We start from the raw sequence: 20,030 nt of genomic DNA on the forward strand, positions 1-20,030 counted from the left end.
TATTTATCGTTTTATGGCAGTCAGGGGTGCCTGAGGAATGCCACACATATTAGGGAAGGGAGTGGGTGGAGAGGGGGGTGCAAGGCGCCAGCTTTTGCTTTGTCTTCAGCCAGCCTCCTGCTCCCTCATCAGGATTGAGGGGGAGACAAACCATAAGTGACTCTTAATCTCACAAAACAAACTGAGGGTTGCTGGAGGGAGGGGGGTTGGGAGATGGGGGGTGGGGTTATGGACATTGGGGAGGGTATGTGCTATGGTGAGTGCTGTGAAGTGTGTAAACCTGGTGATTCACAGACCTGTACCCCTGGGGATAAAAATACATGTTTATAAAAAAAAAAAAAAAAAAAATTAAAAACAAAAAAACAAAACCCACAAAAACAAAGAACAAAAAAAAAGAAAGAACATACCCACAGACAATAAAAACCCCAATAGTATTAATTTATTAGGTCCATTCTTTAGGAGTAGAAAGTAAAAGTTCTTCTGGTACTGAGTCTTCACCCTTATTTATGGAATCAAATTTTGCAACTCAAAAGCATAAAGTAATTCAGAATTTACTTGTTTAAAATATTTTAAAGGGAAATGGCCTCAAGGCAGTATAAAGTGGAAAGAATGGAAATAAGAAAATGGCTCCTAGCTACATCTGCACCAAGTCCAGTTTTCTATGCACCAACACTTGGCTAGACCATGTCTGGATTGTGCTCTTGCCAGCCCCTCAGTGGTCTGCCTGCTGCCCCTATAAACCCATTCTCCACAACTGTTATGAAGTTCTACACAAGTGAAGCCAATCCTGCTGTAGGTGGTTGCCTCTAAAACTCTGCAAGGGCTTCCATTGTTCTTGGGATTAAAACATTCTTCAGGGGCGCCTGGGTGGCTCAGTGGGTTAAGCCACTGCCTTCGGCTCAGGTCATGATCTCAGGGTCCTGGGATCGAGTCCCGCATCGGGCTCTCTGCTCAGCAGGGAGCCTGCTTCCTTCTCTCTCTCTCTCTGCCTGCCTCTCAGTGTACTTGTAATTTCTCTCTGTCAAATAAATAAATAAAATCTTTAAAAAAAAAAAAAAAAAAAAATAAAACATTCTTCAGGAGGCCAGCAAGTCCTTGCACCCTCTGGTTTCTGGCCACTGGTGCACCTCCTGCACATCTTTTAAGGGCCTTTGCACAGGTTTCCCCCTCCATTCCCTAATCAACTCCTACTCTTTCAGACCAAGGCTGAAGTGTCACTTCCTCAAAACAGCCTTCCTGACCACTGCCCCCCAACCAGGTCTGTTACCTCCCATAAATGCTGGTAGCTCTATGTCCCTTTTCTTCAAGTCAGAGTAGTAATTTCACATGTATTCATGTGGTTATTTGAATGTCCACCTCTAATGAGATTATAAACTCTGTGCAGGTAGAGAGTGGCTCTTTTTGCTTTCTGTCTTTTATCCCCAGAAGTCAGTATACTTTAAATAGATAAATAATATGATAAGGTACTGAACCTAAGTGCTGCATAAAGCAAAACAGGAAAAAACAGCATTTTGGGAATGTTTGATGTTTGGCATTCCTCGCATTATCACCCAGTTACCTCTCATTGTCATTCCTCTCATTATTACCTACTTTAGAAATGAAAAGAGAAAGAGAAATTGTACATTATCCAGTTAGTTTATTGAGTATTATCTACAGAATAGGTATGTACCAATATTTTATGTAAGAAAAAATATGGTTTCTTGGTCTTCACCATAACAACTGCTCCATTTAGAAATAACAGTAGTCAACATTTTTTTTTTAAATCTATTTATTTAACAGACAGAGATTACAAGTAGGCAGAGAGACAGGCAGAGAGAGAAGAGGAAGCAGGCTCCCCACGGAGCAGAGAGCCCAATGCGGGGCTCGATCCCACAGGACCTGAGCCAAAGGCAGAGGCTTTAACCCACTGAGCCACCCAGGCGCCCCAACAGTAGTCAACATTAAATACAACTCTATTTTCCTAACAACCGTGCATCTTTATATCAGACCATTCACAGGACATTGCTTCCTAATCAATCTAAATTTGCAGTAAAATAGGTTTTCAGAAATAAGTACTTATGACATTGACAAGCTAATATGTTCGTAAGGCAAATAGCTATAAAATCTGGACAGAAGCTTCCTTAGTTTCTCATCTTAAGAAGCAGCTTCTCAAATCATTTGGAAAATGAGCCTAGAGGTAAGCACAATAAACCACAGTTCCCATCCCTTCTTGAAGCCGATCTTTCTTGAGAATTGATCAAATAGCACCCGTTGATAGAAGATAGTAAAAAGGCCTGAACCTGATACTTAAGCTTTAATTCTGGATCAGTTTTCTGACTTGGGCTGGTCCGGAGTTACTTCCTTCAGAATCTTCATCAGTGAATATAATTGAGTATGTGCTAACATTATCTTCTCTTTCAGCTGAGAAGGAAAATGAACAGGTATCAGCCATCTTTTTTTTTTTTTTTTTAAGATTTTATTATTTATTCATTTGACAGAGAGCAAGCACAAGTAGGCAGAGTCACAAGCAGAGGGAGATGGAGTTGCAGGCTCCCTGCTGAGCTGAGAGCAGATGTGGGGCTGGATTCTAAGATCCTGGGATCATGACTTGAGCCGAAGGCAGACACTCAACTGAGCCACACAGGTGTCCCTGCCACTTTTTTTTTTTTTTAAAGACTTTATCTATTTATTTGACAGACAGAGATCGCAAGTAGGCAGAGAGGCAGGCAGAGAGAGGAGGAAGCAGGCTCCCCGCTGAGCAGAGAGCCCGATGCGGGGCTTGATCCCAGGACTCTGGGATCATGACCCGAGCCGAAGGCAGAGGCTTTAACTCACTGAGCCACACAGGTGCCCCTCCCAGCCACTTTTTTTAAACTTGTGATTGAGAACTGGCAATGTCTGAACACATTACATAAATACACTTTTCCTATTTCTGAAAGAACTTCATGTAACAAATCCAGAGCACAGTAAGATCCTCAGATACAAAGTTTCATATGAAAAAAGACAGCCACTGCTGAGCATCACTGCTTCTGTCTCCTTCCTTCCTATGGCTTTTCACCACGTCTAAATGGCAAGTATTAGGAAGAAAGACAAGAATAAGGCAGGTAAGAACGTTTGTGGAGAGCAGCATCAACTAGTCTTCCCCTCCTTTTCTAGTAGCAAAAATCTAACTTTTTTCCTTCTTTGTTTACAGTAACAAATGCCTTTCTTCAATATTCTGCTAAAGGCCTTCAAAAGTAGCCCTGGTTGTTGGGTTAAGGACCTGTGTTTATTTGGGGGCCTGGGTGGCTCAGTGGGTTAAGCCGCTGCCTTCGGCTCAGGTCATGATCTCAGGGTCCTGGGATGGAGTCCCGCATCGGGCTCTCTGCTCAGCAGGGGAGCCTGCTTCCCTCTCTCTCTCTCTCTTTCTGCCTGCCTCTCCATCTACTTGTGATCTCTCTCTCTCTCAAATAAATAAATAAAAGCTTTAAGAAAAAAAAAAAAAAACCTGTTTATTAAAAAAAAAAAAAAGAACAACCTGTGTTTGTTGTAAATAGGTAATTTTCAATAATTCTATTGAACTATAATTCTGTTGAACTTTTGAACTATAGCTAGTTCTACTTAAATCAAGAACCAAACTTAATGGCATTTAGCATACAACATATGCTTAGGAAATAAAGTTATCACTGAATATAGAATTACGAATAACAATCTTATGTTGAAACCAGGTTAACAACAAAAAATCTTTTTTTTTTTTTTAAATTTTAAAGGTTTTATTTATTTATTTAACAGAGAGAGATCACAAGTAGGCAGAGAGGCAGGCAGAGAGAAGGGGAAGCAGGCTCCCCGCTAAGCAGACAGCCTGATTCGGGGCTCCATCCCATGTCCCTGGGACCATGGCCTGAGCCAAAGACAGAGGCTTAACCTACTGAGCCACCCAGGCACCTCCAAAAATCTTATTTCTGACATAATTGCACCATACACTAAATCTTTTTATTATCACACAGGATACAAAAATAAAATTCAAGAGATGCTGCTTAAATTAAATAGGTAACTCTAGAACCTCTTAGTCATATTGGAGTACCCCTGGATATGGTAAATCATTTCTCTGTTGCTTTTAAGATTTTGTTTCTTCCTCATTTTTACTATGATGTGTTGGGGTATGTATCTCTGTGTTTATCCTACATGGACTTGTTGAGGTTTTGGATATGTAAATTAATGTTTTTTCATCAAATCTGGGAATTTTTCTATTTTTTCTTTGAATATCCTTCTTACTTCTCTGTACTCCTTTGGTATGTATTCCTTTATCAAAGAATATTTAGGCATGCTTGATGGTGCCCAAGAGATGTCTTAAATTCAGTTCATCTTTCTTCATTCTTTTTTCTTCAGGTTCCATAATCTCATTAATCTATCTCCAGTTTACTCATTCTTTCTTCGGGCAACTCAAATCTGTTGTTGAGTCCCTCTAGTGAATTTGTCATTTTAGTTATAGTCCTTTTCAACTTCAGGATATCCAACTTTTTTAATTTTTATTTATTAAGATTTTATTTATTTAAGAGAGAGAGAATGAGAGAGAGCATGAGAAGGGGGAGGGTCAGAGAGAAAAGCAGACTCCCTGCTAAGCAGAGAGCCTGATGTGGGGCTCAATCCCAGGACTCCAGGATCATGACCTGAGCAGAAGGCAGATGCATAACCGAGCCATCCAGGTGCCCCAACTGGTGCTTTTTTTGTAATTTTTAACTCTTTAAGAATATCCTCTATTTGATGAGATATTGTCATCATACCTTCCTTGACTTCTTTAAGCAGTTTCCTTTAGTTTTTTGGACCTATTTCTGCTAAGTCCAATATCTGGACCCTTTCATAGGCAGTTTTAGATGCCTGCTTTTTATCTCATATATGGGTCATACTTTCCTCTTTGAGTGTTTTCTGATTTTTGAGTGTTTTCTCATTTTTTGTTGCAAACTGGATATTTGCAAAAAAAATTTTTTTTTTTACTATTTTAAGTAACCAGCATGGGGCTCAAGCCCACAAACCTAAGATCAAGAGTTACACATCCTCCAACTGAGCCAGCAAGGCACTCTGCAAACTGGACATTTTAAATAACTTATTACAGCAACTCTGGATACTAAATACCCATTCCTCAGCTTATTGTGTCTTCCTATCTGTTTCAGTGAGTGGGCTAGGCTATTCAGTGATACCTGTCTTCCCCACCATGTGAGACTGCTGTCAGTCCTCAGAGAACAGAACCTTAAGCATGTGCAGTCACCTGGAAGAACTTGGGTTCAGCAGGCTCTTTCCGTGTCTCCTTGATCTTCCCTGATCTGTGTCCAGCTATTCACCTTCACTAATTGCTGGACTGTTGCCCTGGAGCTTTTGACAATGCCTTGGGACAGAAACTGCTCAGTCTAATCCAATTAAATTCAGGACCTCCCTCCCCGCATTTGCAGGGGTAGTCTTTAAAAGATCCGGAGCCATTCTTTTTGTTACTGTTCTTACCCCAAGAGGGCTTTTCTTGGCTGTCTCTTCCCTGATTCTGTCCGGTAACCTTCTAACTAATCTATGGCTTAGCTTATTGCTATCATGGAACTATCAGCTTCCTCTTAATTGCTTACCTCAAAATCTCCACTGTTTTGGGCAGCAGTTTCCACCACAGCAGTGTGGTGGGGGAGCAGTTTTTACAATCTGCCTCTTAGCCTAGGAGTGTCTCTGGGAATGACACCCTCGCTTTACAAGCAGAGTGCTGGGTATAGGCGCCAACTTCTGTTCTTGGCTTACCTCGGCCATTGTGACACCTCTGCCCTATAAGTAACCTGAGGGAAGGGTGAATGGACTCCTAGTACTTAGCCTGCTGTGCCAGTGGTAGAACTTGCACCTGTTAAGCGGCCATTTTTGACAGGAACAGAGCGTCTGATGAGAATTACTGAGAGCCTGCCCCTCCTGGGAAGATATCACACCCCTCAGCTGGAAGCTAGAGTAAAAACCATCCCTGTGTTCTTGGCTACAGCTGCTCAGAGCCTCCATTCTTCTGAGATAGAGAGGCATAAGAGGGAGCAGGCTCAAATGCCACAGGTTTCACTATTCTTACAGAGGTTTTGTAGGTTTTCGTAAATAAATAAATATCTTTTCACTTGCTTTATGCCTTGAGGAAAATTTCTTAAGGCTTAAAATGGTTGTTTCCTTTGTAATTTTATTCAGTTACAGCAGTTTTGCTGGGGTGGAGTGGCCACAGAGTTCCTCAGGCTGCCCTTCTAGAAGTTATCTCCCATAACAATGAAAATAGTTCCTGACCCCTCTCATCAGGTTGGGTGCTTAGAGCGACAGTTGGCTCACGGTGACTGGATAACCTGCTGCCCATTTATGTAAATAAAGTTTTACTGCAACCCACCCACACTCATCTGTTTCTATATTGTCTGCAGCTGCTTTTGCACTACAAGGGCAGAGTTAAGTACTTGAGAATGAATGGTCACAAAGCTGAAAATATTTGTCATCTGGTCCTTTATAGAAAAAGTTTGGGGCACAGTCAGTTAAGCATCTGCCATCTGCTCAAGTCATGATCCCAAGGTCCTGGAATGGAGCCCCGCATTGCATCAGGCTCCCTGCTCAGCGGGAAGCCTACTTCTCCCTCTGACTGCCACTCCCCCTGATTGTGTTCCCTCTCTTGCTGTGTCTCTCCCTGTCAAATAAATAAATAAAATCTTTTTTTTTTTTTTTAAGATTTTATTTATTTATTTGACAGAGAGAGAGATCACAAATAGGCAGAGAGACAGACAGAGAGAGAGATGAGGAGAAGCAGGCTCCCTGCTGAGCAGAGAGCCCAATGCGGGACTCGATCCCAGGCCCCTGGGATCATGACCTGAGCCGAAGGCAGAGGCTTAACCCACTGAGCCACCCAGGCGCCCCAAATAAATAAAATCTTAAAAAAAAAAAAAAAAAAAGAAAAAGAAAAGAAAAGAAAAAAAGTTTGTCAACACCTGGCTTAGAACATGGTTTCATGAGCTTAGCAAAACAATACTCCCAAAAATCATTCTTCCCTTGTCCTAAAAGATACTTAAACTTTGGGAAATACATGCCATTGGTTACAAAATGTATAATGAGCAAGGAATAAACAATTAACAATACTAAAAACAAAATGAACAGTAAATTCTAAGGTTGTTCTTCTGAGGTAGTACAGTTACAGTCAAATTTCCTCCACTAGAAAGAGAGGCTAGTAAGCTACCAAAACAAAGCTGCTTTCTTCAACTTCCAAACTACCAACCACCTAGGAAAATCCATTTAACAAGAATTCCTGATGTTTCACCACTCTTTACTGAGACAGGTAAACATGAAGTGCCTACGGAGAGGACAGATCTGAGGCACCTGGCTGGCTCCTTCGGCAGAATGAGCTATGACTCTTGATTCCGGGTTTAAGTTCAAGCCCTACGTTGGGTGTAGAGATTATTTAAAAATAAAATCTTTTTAGAGGCACCTGGGTGGCTCAGTGGGCTAAAGCCTCTGCCTTCGGCTCAGGTCATGATCCCAGCGTCCTGGGATTGAGCCCCGCATCGGGCTCTCTGCTCAGCAGGGAGCCTGCTTCCTCCTCTCTCTCTGCCTGCCTCTCTGCCTACTGTGATCTCTGTCAAATAAATAAATAAAATCTTAAAAAAAAAATAAATAAAATAAAATCTTTTTAAAAAGAGAGAGAAAGAAAGAAAGGACAGACAAATCTAAGAAAGATAATGGTGTCCATTTCCAGCACAGAGGTGAAAAGTATGGGACATACAGGAGCTAAGCGGCTTCCTTCTTCCTCCTGAACTGGACCTTACAGTATCTGGCTTTGTGTTCAAATTCAGTGAGGAGGGGCACCTGGGTGGCTCAGTTGTGGTATGTCTGCTTTCGGCTCAGGTCATGATCCCAGCATCCTGGGATCAAGCCCCATGTCAGGCTCCCTGCTCTGCGGGGAGCCTGCTTCTCCCTCTCCAGCTCTCCTGCGCTTGTGTTCCCTCTCTTGCTATCTCCCTCTGTCAAATAAACAAAATATTAAAAAAAAAATTCAATAAGGAATGTCAAAGCAGGCATAAAGGATAATTGGAGTATTACACCATTTCATCACCACCATATTCTTTGGAATAAACTGTCAAGAGTTGTCTATACAGGCATACTTCATTTTCTTGTGCTTTGTTTCATTGCACTTGAAAGATACTGTGTTTTCTACACATTATCTTTGCGGCAACCTTGTGTGAGAAAGTCTATTGGTATGATTTTTCCAACACCATTTGCTCACTTCATGGCTCTGTCTCATTTCAGAATATCTCAAATTTTTAATTAATGTTATATTTATTAGGGTGATCTATGATCAAAAATTACAACTCCCCAAAAGCTCAGATGATGGTTAGCATTTTTAGCAATAAAGTATTTTTTAATTAAGGTATGTATATTTTTTTAGACATAATGCTATTGCACCCTTAGTACACTATAGTATAGTGTAAACATAACTTTTATATGCACTGGGAAACCAAAATAATAATCTGACTTGCTTTGTATTAAGGTATTTATTTCACTGTGCTGGTCTGGAACTGAACCCACAACATCTCTGAGGTATGCCTGTATTACAAGAAACATCCAACCATCATGAAATTTTACCTCTGCAACTTTTTCTGGTAGAGACAAGTTGTGAATGTCCATCTCAGATGCATTTACGATGGCTTTTGTTTTTAACTGATAGCTGGATAGAAAAATATATAGAGAAAATATTAGTATCATACTACATACAAGATAATCAATGAACCAAACTTGTCCTCTAAATTAATGTCAGGCAAAGACAGTCTCCTTACAGATTTTCATTTCAACATTTATATTGTATTTTGTAGGAAAAACAAATTCTCAATTAAGAAATCATCTGAGGGCGCCTGGGTGGCTCAGTGGGTTAAGCCGCTGCCTTCGGCTCAGGTCATGATCTCAGGGTCCTGGGATCGAGTCCCGCATCGGGTTCTCTGCTCAGCAGGGAGCCTGTTTCCTCCTCTCTCTCTCTCTCTGCCTACTTGTGATCTCTCTCTGTCAAATAAATAAATAAAATCTTTAAAAAAAAAAAAAAAAAAAAAAAAGAAATCATCTGAGACTGTGTGTCTCATCTCACTCCTTGCCAGCTGGGAATACATGAAAAAAATTATCCCATGACAAACACATAAACCAGGTCACATGAATAAGTAAATTGTATAGCGGTTAGAAGAAAAGTAATCGTATGGTGACAGACACTGTTGGTTGCCTACCCCATTAGCCATTCCTAACTTCTTTGTTGTTAACAGAACTCAGATTTTGTTTTATTCATTTTATTCATGAGTTTATTTTTTTATTCATTTTATTCATTTATTCATGACAGACAGAGAAAGAGAGGCAGAGGCAGAGGGAGAAGCAGGGAGCTTCTCTCCACACAGCAGGGAGCCCCATGTGGGACTCAATCCCAAGACCTGGGGATCATGACCGGAGCTGCAGGCAGATTAACTGACTGAGCCACCCAGGCACCCAGAACCCAGATTTTATTTAAGGAAGTAGTATGCTCAATCATAGGACATGAATCAGAACTGTTCTGAGCCAAGTGCCGCAATCTTATTCCTTTCTCTCACATATTTGCTTTCCCACTATGTCATGTGACATAGTTTTGGCCAATAATAAGGATATTTTTGATGATAAAATAAGACTATTCCCTCTGTTCCCACTTCCCATGTCCTTTTCCTTCTGGTTGGGGATGGTACTGGCTATGGATATAACACTTATAACTGCAGTAGCACCCAAGAGGAAAAGGCCAAGAGAACCAGAGATGCTGATCCAGAGCCCTATTGTGGCTGAGCCACTGGAGGACTCCTGGAGTGGCCAATCACCCCAAGCCTTACTTCTTAAATCCACTGTCAGTCTCGTTTTCTTTTGCTAGCAATTCATCCTGATGTACACAGACATAGATTTATTATCTTCCCAGACTCAGGCTAGCTATACTTGCCTAATTTCTACTTAATCAAAAAGAATATACTGACCTCTGAGTACAACTCCTCATTTTAAAGCTTAAGAAATTACTTAAATTCCTATTATACTTTAAAGATTTATATTAAAAAAATTTTTTACAACAAACTTAACTTCCCTAAGCAAAAAATCAATTAGAGCTCAACTGGAACAACTACTTGTAACTGTTTTTAAAGAAGATTTGAGGTTACTAATAGCACACATTTATAAATACCTCCCCCCCCCCTTTAAATTTAATTTTAGATAGAAATTATTTAAGGGCACCTGGGTGGCTCAGTGGGTTAAGCCTCTACTTTTGGCTCAGGTCGTGATCTCAGGGTCTGGGATGAAGTCTGCACTGGGCTCTCTGGTCAGTGAGGAGCCTGCTTCTCCTGCTCCCTCTAACTGCCTCTTTGCCTACTTGTACTCTATCAAATTTATTTATTTTAAATAAAGTCTTTAAAAAATTATTTAAGAAGAAATTGATTGAAAGTAAATTTTCAATCCATTTCAAGTATATATTTCCTGGTGAAAATCTGCAGTGAAGCAAAAAAAGAAAATTTGCAGTGAACAAAATAATGCATTTTGGACAACCTCATGAATGAAGGACAAGCTTTACTTATGAGTTTTATTATTTAGTCATACATAGCTCAGCTAGAAACACTGATCTAAGCACATTAAATGAGAAAAAGAATACTCTATGTTTAATGAAACGAAAATGAGCTTTGAAGATAAGACACAGGTTAAAATCTCAGCTCCTTCATCTCTGAGTCCCAGTTTTCTTCTATTAAGAACTCAGTGAGGTAAGTGTAATGACTGGCACAAACTAGGTCATCAATGGCTGTTTTTGGGTTTTTTGTTTTTAATGGTCAAGGAAAGACTAAGATAGATGTTCCAGTTTGTTATAATAAACAAAAAAAGCTTAAGTGATAGTAGTATTAGGAAGATAAATATCCAAAGTACTACCTAAGAAGGAACAAGTATGGTACTTTATCTGATTCTATTTTTACTTTTTTTGGGGTAACCATCAGCTTCAGTCTTTTTTGCAGATAAGATTTCACCCATCTACATGCATAACATAGAAAGTAGCAACCTTAAACCTTGAGCTTTCACTTCCCAACTTCAGCCCCATTAACATCTACAAATGACCTGTGTCTCTGGATTCTTCCTTCAAATTCCTAGAGTAGAAAATCTGTTGGCTTAGCTTATGTCAGGTATTCATTCTTGATCCCATCACCTAGGAGTGGTATCACACATGATAAAAAACGTGGCCACAAGGTCCCACTCTACAGGGAAAGAAAACAGGGGCTGGGCATAAACCTAGTAAGTATCTATTACAACATTATTTTGCAAAAAACTTAGCTTCCAGAAGTTTCTGTAACAAAAGAATATCCTCTCATTTATTTGATGGTAAGCTTATTAAGACACGGTATGATTATAAGACATCTAAAATGAGCATAATGTTATGAAACTATATTTTGGTCCCACTGCCTTGCTTTACCATTTTCTTTGGGACAAACATTCTGGAAGCCCTTTTAAAATATACTTGATAAAGAATATCTAAGTCAACTCACCATGCCATTTTGTTACTGGAAAGGCAAAAGTGACCTCTCAAGGCAGCCAGAGCAGCATGGGTAGAATACAAATGGAAACCAATGGGAATCCCACAGGAAGTACAGAACAAAAGGTTGTAAGTGCTGGAGTGAAAAACAGAATATTGGTAAGAAAATCAGAGAAGAAATATAAAATAACCAGTCTCTGGAACCAGTTCTCCTAAAAACTGTGCTATAATAGGACTGAGACTAAAGAAATGTCATATTCAAGAAAGGTTAATTCAGCTTTTCATATAATTACATCCTAGATTATTATGGATGTACAACTGTCACTTATAGAATAATTTACATTTGAAAAGGAGAAAAAAGAGCTAACTAATCAGATTAACATTTGAACATATAAAACTAAACATGAACATATAAATTAGCTACAGTTCAACCAACCCTAGCTTAAGAAAAAATCGTGTTGATTGTGATTTACTAAAATATTTATTAATCAAACTCAAATCAGGATTTTTCTTTTGCAGATATAACAAAAAATTAACTTAAAAAAATACCCAGACAGGGGCACCTGGGTGGCTCGGTGGGTTAAGCCTCTGCCTTTGGCTCAGGTCATGATCTCAGAGTCCTGGGATCAAGCCCCACATCGGGCTCTCTGCTCAGCGGAAGGCCTGCTTCCCCCTCTCTCTCTGCCTGCCTCTCTGCCTACTTGTGATCACTGTCTGTCAAATAAATAAATAAATATTTTTTAAAAATACCCAGACAAAATACCAAAAGAGAAAAAACAAAAATGCTATTACCTTACCAAGCCACCTATTTTCTTTTCTTTTACCCTCTCAAAGATTACTAGATGAGGAAACAGGTAATGATTCTAGTTACACTACTTGGGTAAATCACTTAACCATATCTGCTGGTCATAAAACACACCCAAATACTACAAAGAAATGTTTTATTGTTTTTTTAATATCTTATTTATTTGTTAGAGAGGGAGAGAGAGAGAGAGCGCACATGCGCACAAACGGGGAGTGGCAGGCAAAGGGAGAAGCAGGCTCCCCAGTGAGCAGGGAGCCCAACACAAGACTGGATCCCAGGACTGTGAGATCATAACCTAAGCCAAAGGCAGATGCTTAACCATCTGAGCCACCCAGGCATCCCAAATACTTCAAAGAAATGTTTTTTTTTTTTTTTTTTTTTTTTTTTTTTTTAAAGATTTTATTTATTTATCAGAGAGAGAGGGGGAGAGAGCGAGCACAGGCAGACAGAACGGCAGGCAGAGGCAGAGGGAGAAGCAGGCTCCCCGCTGAGCAAGGAGCCCGATGTGGGACTCGATCCCAGGACGCTGGGATCATGACCTGAGCCGAAGGCAGCTGCTTAACCAACTGAGCCACCCAGGCGCCCCCAAAGAAATGTTTTAAGAAAAAAATTAATTATGTTTCATCAGGCATGTACTGAAAATTATTTATTTACTCTCTACACACAATATGGGGCTCAAACTCACAACCCCGAGATCAAGAGTTGTATGCTCTTCCAACTGAACCAGCAAGACATCCCCGAAAACAATTTTATGGTTTGGTAAGGGAAAAAATTATTTGTATAAACATACTATGCAGTAAAACTGCATCAATAGAGTATAAAATCATATGACTATAACAAAAAAGATTCACGTCAATGGATACTAAAAAGGACCAAGCAATACAGTATCCCAATTCATTGGCAAATTGAGTCCTGAACCACACATATAGTACTGTATTTTTGTGAATACAGTAATCCGAAAACAAGCCATGAAATAAGGCTGCATTAATTTTAATTAATCCCTAGATAGCAATTAATGGTACCAGATAAAGCACAGTACTTATAGAAAAATGTCTGACAGAAACTAATTTATGGCACAGGGCAGAAATGTGAAAAAAATCTCAAAATTATGCTTATGTGTGTAATATAATATATTTCATTGAATATTAGTCTGCTAATGGCTCAAGTCCTTCAAAATGAAGGTTTGCATTACCACACCGGTTAAGGAACTATGGCCAGCGTGTGCTTGCTGAAGGCAAAAGGGGATACAGATAGTCAGTCAAAGAAGGTAGTTACAAATATAGCTATGACCAAATGACTAGTTACAGAAATGAATACTGTAATTGCCATGAGTATTTCCTCCTTTGTTATGAGTAGGGTTTTTTTTGGGGGGGGGTTGTTTTTGCTTTTGTTTTTTAAAGATTTTATTTATTTATTTGACAGACAGAGATCACAAGGAGGCAGAGAGGCAGGAGAGAGGGAGAAGCAGGCTTCCTGCCGAGCAGAGAGCCCAATGCAGGGCTCGATCCCAGGACCCTGAGATCACAACCTGAGCAGAAGGCAGAGGCTCAACCCATTGACCCACCCAGGTGCCCCTATGAGTAGGTTTGTAGTCTGAGTGTTTATCTCTGTTCTTCTCTATTCCCTTTTTATATAACATAAATCATATTTTATATCATACTATTATATCAAACAATATAATTCTATTTAAGTATTATTTTTTATTAAGATTTTATTTATTTATTTGACAGAGATCACAAGTAGGCAGAGAGGCAGGCAGAGAGAGAGGAGGAAGCAGGCTCCCTGCTGAGCAGAAAGCCCGATGAGGGACTTGATCCCAGGACCCGGGGATCATGACCTGAGCCGAAGGCAGAGGCTTTAACCCACTGAGCCACCCAGGTGCCCCTCTATTTAAGTATTATTAATTTTATATCACAGTATTTAAGTTATGATAAATGAAAGAAATATAAACATTATTTAAGGACTTTAATTCCTTTTCTAGAGAAAGGGTTAGTGTGTTTTCTTTCTTTCTTTTTTTAAAGATTTTATTTATTTATTTAACAGAGAGAGAGATCACAAGTAGGCAGAGAGGCAGGCAGAGAGAGAGGGGGAACAGAGAGCCTGATGAGGGGCTCGATCCAGGACTCTGGGATCATGACCTGAGCCGAAGGCAGAGGCTTAACCCACTGAGTCACCCAGGCACCCCTTGTAACTGTCTTTATTTGGAGATTGAGTATGGTTTTAGGAGATGCATATGGGTGCCAAGTTAACATGGGATGATTACATTTTATAGTCTACATGGTACCCAGTTATTAGGTCAAACATTATTCTGAATGTGTTTATAAGAATGTTTCTGAATGAGATTAACACTTGAATCAGTAGACTAAGTAAAGCAGATTGTCCTCCCCAATTGGGTGACCCTCATAATCAGATGAAGGCTTGCATAGAACAAAAAGGCTGACCCTGTCAGGAGTAAGGGGAAATTCTTCTTGCCTGACTGCTTAAAGCTGATACATTGTTTTTTCCCCCTGCCTTTAAACTTGAACTGAAATATAGGCACTTCTTCAGTCTAGAGCCTTCTGGCTTTTGGACTGGAACTTACACTTTTGGCTCTCCTGGTTCTCAAACTAGGGGACCTGGACTAGATCTAAACCACTGCTCTCCTGTCTCTCCAGCTTGCCAACTACAGCTCTTGGGATTTCTCACCCTCTATAATCACATGAACCATTTCTTGGTAATAAATCCCTTCCTGCCAAGTCCCATGGCTCTCCTAATTCTAAAAGTACACAAATACTTGGAATTTCCCTCCAGTGTTTTATAAACCATCTAGATCAGTAATTCTAGTAGAGATAAAATGTGAGCCACATAAGTAATTTAAAGTTTTCTATTAGTCCTGTTAAAAATAAATTCAAAAGAAACATGTGAAATTAGTTTTAATACATTTTATACTACCTAATATATAAAAAATATCATCTTAACATGTAATCAATGTTTTTAAACTATTAATTTTTTTGTATCAAGTCTTCAAAATCCAGGACACCTGGGTGGGTCAGTAAGTTAAGTGTCTGCCTTCAACTCAGATCATGACCCCAGGGTTCTGGGATCAAGCCCCATATCAGGATCCCTACTCAGTGGGGAGCCTGCTTCTCCCTCTGCCTGCTGCTCCCCCTGCTTATACTCTCTCTCTATATATCAAACAAAATCTCTTAAAAAAGGAAGAGTCTTGGGGTGCGTGGGTGGCTCAGTGGGTTAAAGGCTCTGCCTTCAGCTCAGGTCATGATCCCAGGGTCCTGGGATCCAGCCCTAAATCAGGCTCTCTCTGCTCAGTGGGGAGCCTGCTTCCTCCTCTCTCTCTGCCTGCTTCTCTGCCTACTTGTGATCTGTCAAATAAATAAATAAATAATCTTTAAGGAAAAAAAAAAAAAAAGGAAGAGTCTTCAAAATCCAATGTGTATTGTGCACTCACAGTATTTCTCAATTCAGGATGGCCACATTTTAAGTGCTCAACAGCTACATGTGGCTAATGGTTACAGTATTGGACAGTATGTGTCTAGATGCATTATTCTATTCTAAGAAAGATAATTAGAGAGCTTCTGCTTCTGGCCCAAATAACCCAATTACAAGTAAGCCACCACTCTTTTCCTCCCTGTTCCCTTTGGGTGGAAAGACACTCTGGTAAGGACAGCTAGTGTCTTTCAGTTGGGAAAGAGGAACTGTAAAACTCTTTCTGGTTACTGAGTAAAGCAACTAAGAATTCCTATACCTTTTTTAATCCTAAAACTGAGGTCAGAATGAATTATTGTGCTGTAAAAGCCAACGCTCAAAATTAAGGAGCCTTGTAATAATTCACTGAGCAATTCGTTGTCACTTGTAGATCACAGCACAGAATAGATGCAAAGTTTATCCGCAGTATTCAAGTCTTTAACATTCAACTTGTGTTCTTCCCTAGGTTCGCTAGATGACAGCCGAAATATTCCTACCATGGCTTAATACAAACTCCAAGTAAAATGCATATTTAAAAGTCCTAGTTATCTCAAAGGACTGCAGTTTATAATGATTCTCACTATACACCAAAAGGTACATTTCTCCCTTTTCCCATACTAGACATAACCTTCTTAGCCTCAGTTAACCTACACAAACCATTAGAGATGTGGCCCTCAGAAAGATCATAAAATCTACACACAAATACAATCTTGCCATTTCATTAACACATCAAGTTCCTACAAGTCTCAAATAGGTAAAAGAGACATCCTTCAAATTCACTGTAAGAACGAAATAAACTTCTCTTCTGGCGCAAATAAGAACAATTTCCCCCTTGTGCATGTCTGTTCCACGCTCCTCGGTCTTACTAAGTGAGGGACTAGAATCCAGCTCCCCGTACGTACCTGCCTTTGAGCGAACCATCAATTCCAACTAGGAAGGGAGCTTCCAAAACCACGTTATTTGTGACTCCTAGGAAGACAAACACAGGTCAGAAGGAAAGAGTACTGGTGAAGCTTTGAAAGGGAAAACGTACCCGCTACAGATAGATTCATCTTGGCCACAAAAATCATGAAAAGTTGTCCTCACCCCTGGCAAAGGGGTTTCCTTCCAAATCTTCCCCCCAGTCTTTTTCACCACTCGCTCTCGACGGCCCCGTGAGAAAGCGGGAACCCCCTCTCTGGCCCTCCTCCGCTTTCCTCAGACTCTGCCCCCACTCACTGGAGAAGACCACGGCTCCGAGGGACCGCGACAGGTCCCAGGCGAGGTGCACAGAGTCAGCGAGCACCGCGTAGCACTGCGCGCACTGGAACACCGCGCACCTCTCAGGCTGCAGCCACGACGGCAGCCGCGGGCCAGATGGCAGCTCCTCTGTCCCCAGGTTTGCGGGGCCAAGCGGCGAGGACCCGTTCACTACCTGCGTGTCCCACTCCATAGAAGTCGTACAAGAGTGTTTGTCACTTGTTTTCTTAGCGGCATCACAAAAATCACCCCCCGGAAGCTGTGCACACCGCGAACGATGCCGCCGCGGCCGAGCCGCCATCTTTCCGCAGCCCGCGCCTCCGCTTCGAACACGTACCTGGCCCGCCCAAGCACGATTCCTGCTTCCTCATTGGACATCGTGAGCCGGGGACTCCGCCCCAAAGCGTTGTTGAGGGGTGGGGGAAAACGTGCGTCAGATGCGAGAAGAATCTTCGTTTCTGTTGGTCAACGCCAGGAAACCCCGCCTTCGGAGTATTTTTAACCAATAGAAATGCAGCATTTTCAATTTAAACTCTCTAGAAAATTCGGTTTTGGTAACGCTTAGAGTGGCGCCAGAGTTTTGAGCTGTGCTGCAGAAGGTGGAGTACGAGTCCTCACTGTGGTCGCCTGATGCAGCTCGCCAGGGCCGTGTCCTCCCTTGAGGAGCTGGACTCCTTCAAGTACAGCGACCTTCAGATCCTAGCCAAGAATCTGGGCCTCCGGGCTAACCTGAGGGTACGGAGCGGGTAGCGGGCGGGGTTGTGTGAGCTGCCTCCGGTAGACATGGTGGGGAGGGACGGAACGGGTACCACCCCGGGGACTGAGCCTCCTGTTCCTCCAACTACGCAAAACGGAGAGGGGGCCATAGTATTCACCTTATTTTGAGGCTGATTTTTCTGAGGGTTCACATAGGCCTTGATTTCAAAAGGATTTGTTCGGTTTGGTGTTAATTGGAAGTACTCTGGAATTAATTTAGGAAATGCACGCCCTGAAAACTCAGGGATGCTCTAATTCAGGTCGTTAGGCAGTCGCAGAAGTAATTGCTTTGGCTTCTGGGAAATTCGAAACAGTCACAATCCTGTGAACTGTAAATGAGCCCCAAATCTCTTAATACTTTACTGGAGGATCTGGAAGAAAGGATGACTTTAAGAGGACCACCTCGTGGATAGATTTTTATAACTCAGGCCTGACCTAGAACGATCATTCTTTTGTGATTACCGTTGCGGTAATGTACTGTTTGCTAACTTTGGTCCTTTGGCCTCAGATTCCCCTCTTTCTCTGTCGTCTTTATTTACATTAATAATTTCCAACTGCTCTTAAGAGTCCAACAGAAGTATCACTGACTTGACTCTTCATGTCCTCCGCTTCAGTCCCTTGGCCACAGGTCCATCCTAGTAATCTCAGGATCCTGTGTGCTTTTAAAGCTGTTTAATGTCAGGTACTTTCTTTTCTTTCTTTTTTTTTAAGATTTTATTTATTTATTTGACAGAGAGGGAGATCACAAGTAGGCAGAGAGTCAGGCAGAGAGAGAGAGAGAGAGAAGCAGGCTCCCTGCTGAGCAAAGAGCCCGATGCGGGGCTCTATCCCAGCACCCTGAGATCATGACCTGAGCCGAAGGCAGTGGCTTAATCCACTGAGCCACCCAGGTGCCCCAATGTCAGGTACTTTCTTTGAGCGTTTGCAGGCTTTCACCTTACACTGTAGTTATTTGTGTATTACATTATCCTTTCCACTACATGTTAAATTCCTTGAAAAAAGTCTCAGCCACACTCCTTGGAAGGTCTTTACAACACTAACTGCAGTATATGGGAGATGCTAAATAGTTACTTTCAGTCACTTGTTGGCAGTACTAGAATAATGCTCCAAATAGTGGCAAGAGAGTTACAGTGGAGGCTTCCTGTATTCAGAGCTCTTGGTAACATTAAGGCCCTGCATGGAGCAACTGGGTGGCTCCGTGGTTTAAGCCTTGGGCTCAAGTCATGATCTCCTGTCCTGGGATCAAGCCCCGCATCTGGCTTCCTGATCAGGAGGGAACCTGCCTCTCCCTCTCTCTCTGACTGCCTCTCTGCCTACTTGTGATCTCTCTCTATCAAATAAATAAATAAACATTAAGGCCCTACAACTATTTGGGTCTCTGAAGAGTCACTGCAACAGAGATCTTTTTCTAAAAGCCCCACCTGTCGTTCGTTCTCTTGAGGAACCTGATCTGGGTTAGCCAATTTATCCCTTGTTTTCAGAGTGGAATAGTGAATGAAGTATTTCTGGTCACTACAGACCCCATTACCTACCTAGCACACAGTATCTGACACACAGTGGGCAATAAAGACTTTTTGAGAGGTACCTATTTTCCAGAAAAATGTGACCATGTAAGGCTTTATTATAAGCGGCTGTAGAAAGATGGTTTTGAGGGGCGCCTGGGTGGCTCAGTGGTTTAAGCCGCTGCCTTCGGCTCAGGTCATGATCTCAGGGTCCTGGGATCGGGTCCCGCATTGGGCTCTCTGCTCGGCAGGGAGCCTGCTTCCCTCTCTCTCTCTCTGCCTGCCTCTCCATCTACTTGTGATTTCTCTCTGTCAAATAAATAAATAAAATCTTTAAAAAAAAAAAAAAAAGATGGTTTTGAGACAATTGAAGAAAATTAAACTTGAACTAGTTATTAAGTGAAGGTATTGTGGGCTTCCTGCTCATCAGGGAGTGTGCTTCTCCCTCTCCCTCTGCTACTCGCCCCTGCTTGTGACCTTTTCTCTGTCAAATAAATAAAATCTTAAATAAATAAAGGTATTGTTCATTTTGTTGGGTATAATAATAGTGTTACATTTATGTGCCCCCCCCCTTTCTGTACCCAACCAGCTGATCCTGCCTGGAGAAAATCACCTAAGCTTGTTGACTGAATTTCTATTTAAACTTATATTTATGACCATAAATCATAAAATGAGCATTTGATCCCATATGCTTCCTTGGTAGTCATTAACTTTCCCATTTTTGAGAACAATTAAGTGCTGTCTTCTCACATTGGCTCCCTTCCCTCACTTGATGACT

At 41.3% G+C, this 20,030-nt stretch overlaps 2 protein-coding genes across 7 annotated transcripts in view; one reads left to right on the plus strand and one right to left on the minus strand.

Annotated features, from left to right (window-relative positions):
- Positions 1–1,856: 1,856 nt before the first annotated feature.
- On the minus strand, positions 1,857–17,314 carry OIP5 (Opa interacting protein 5). Of its 5 annotated transcripts, none has more exons than XM_032343343.1 (5): positions 16,974–17,314; positions 16,658–16,724; positions 11,502–11,624; positions 8,578–8,659; positions 1,857–2,400 (listed from the first exon to the last, which is right to left on the minus strand). In XM_032343343.1, the coding sequence occupies exons 1-5, from the start codon at positions 17,293–17,295 to the stop codon at positions 2,305–2,307; spliced, it is 690 nt and encodes a 229-aa protein (XP_032199234.1). In that variant the 5' UTR covers positions 17,296–17,314; the 3' UTR covers positions 1,857–2,304. The 5 variants fall into 5 exon arrangements, with proteins under 5 accessions (XP_032199234.1, XP_032199231.1, XP_032199236.1 ...); XM_032343340.1 differs by having other exon boundaries at positions 16,842–17,314; XM_032343345.1 differs by lacking the exon at positions 11,502–11,624.
- A 24-nt stretch (positions 17,315–17,338) lies between these two features.
- The window catches only part of NUSAP1 (nucleolar and spindle associated protein 1), a 34,426-nt gene continuing 31,734 nt past the window's right edge, over positions 17,339–20,030 (plus strand). For both annotated transcript variants that reach the window (XM_032343336.1, XM_032343337.1), the window contains exon 1: positions 17,339–17,729. In XM_032343336.1, coding sequence (XP_032199227.1) covers positions 17,625–17,729 — 105 coding nt within the window. In that variant the 5' untranslated portion in view covers positions 17,339–17,624. The remainder of the gene's footprint in view (positions 17,730–20,030) is intronic.

Source organism: Mustela erminea, chromosome 5 (genome assembly GCF_009829155.1).
Source record: "Mustela erminea isolate mMusErm1 chromosome 5, mMusErm1.Pri, whole genome shotgun sequence".
Taxonomy (NCBI): Eukaryota; Metazoa; Chordata; class Mammalia; order Carnivora; family Mustelidae; genus Mustela; species Mustela erminea.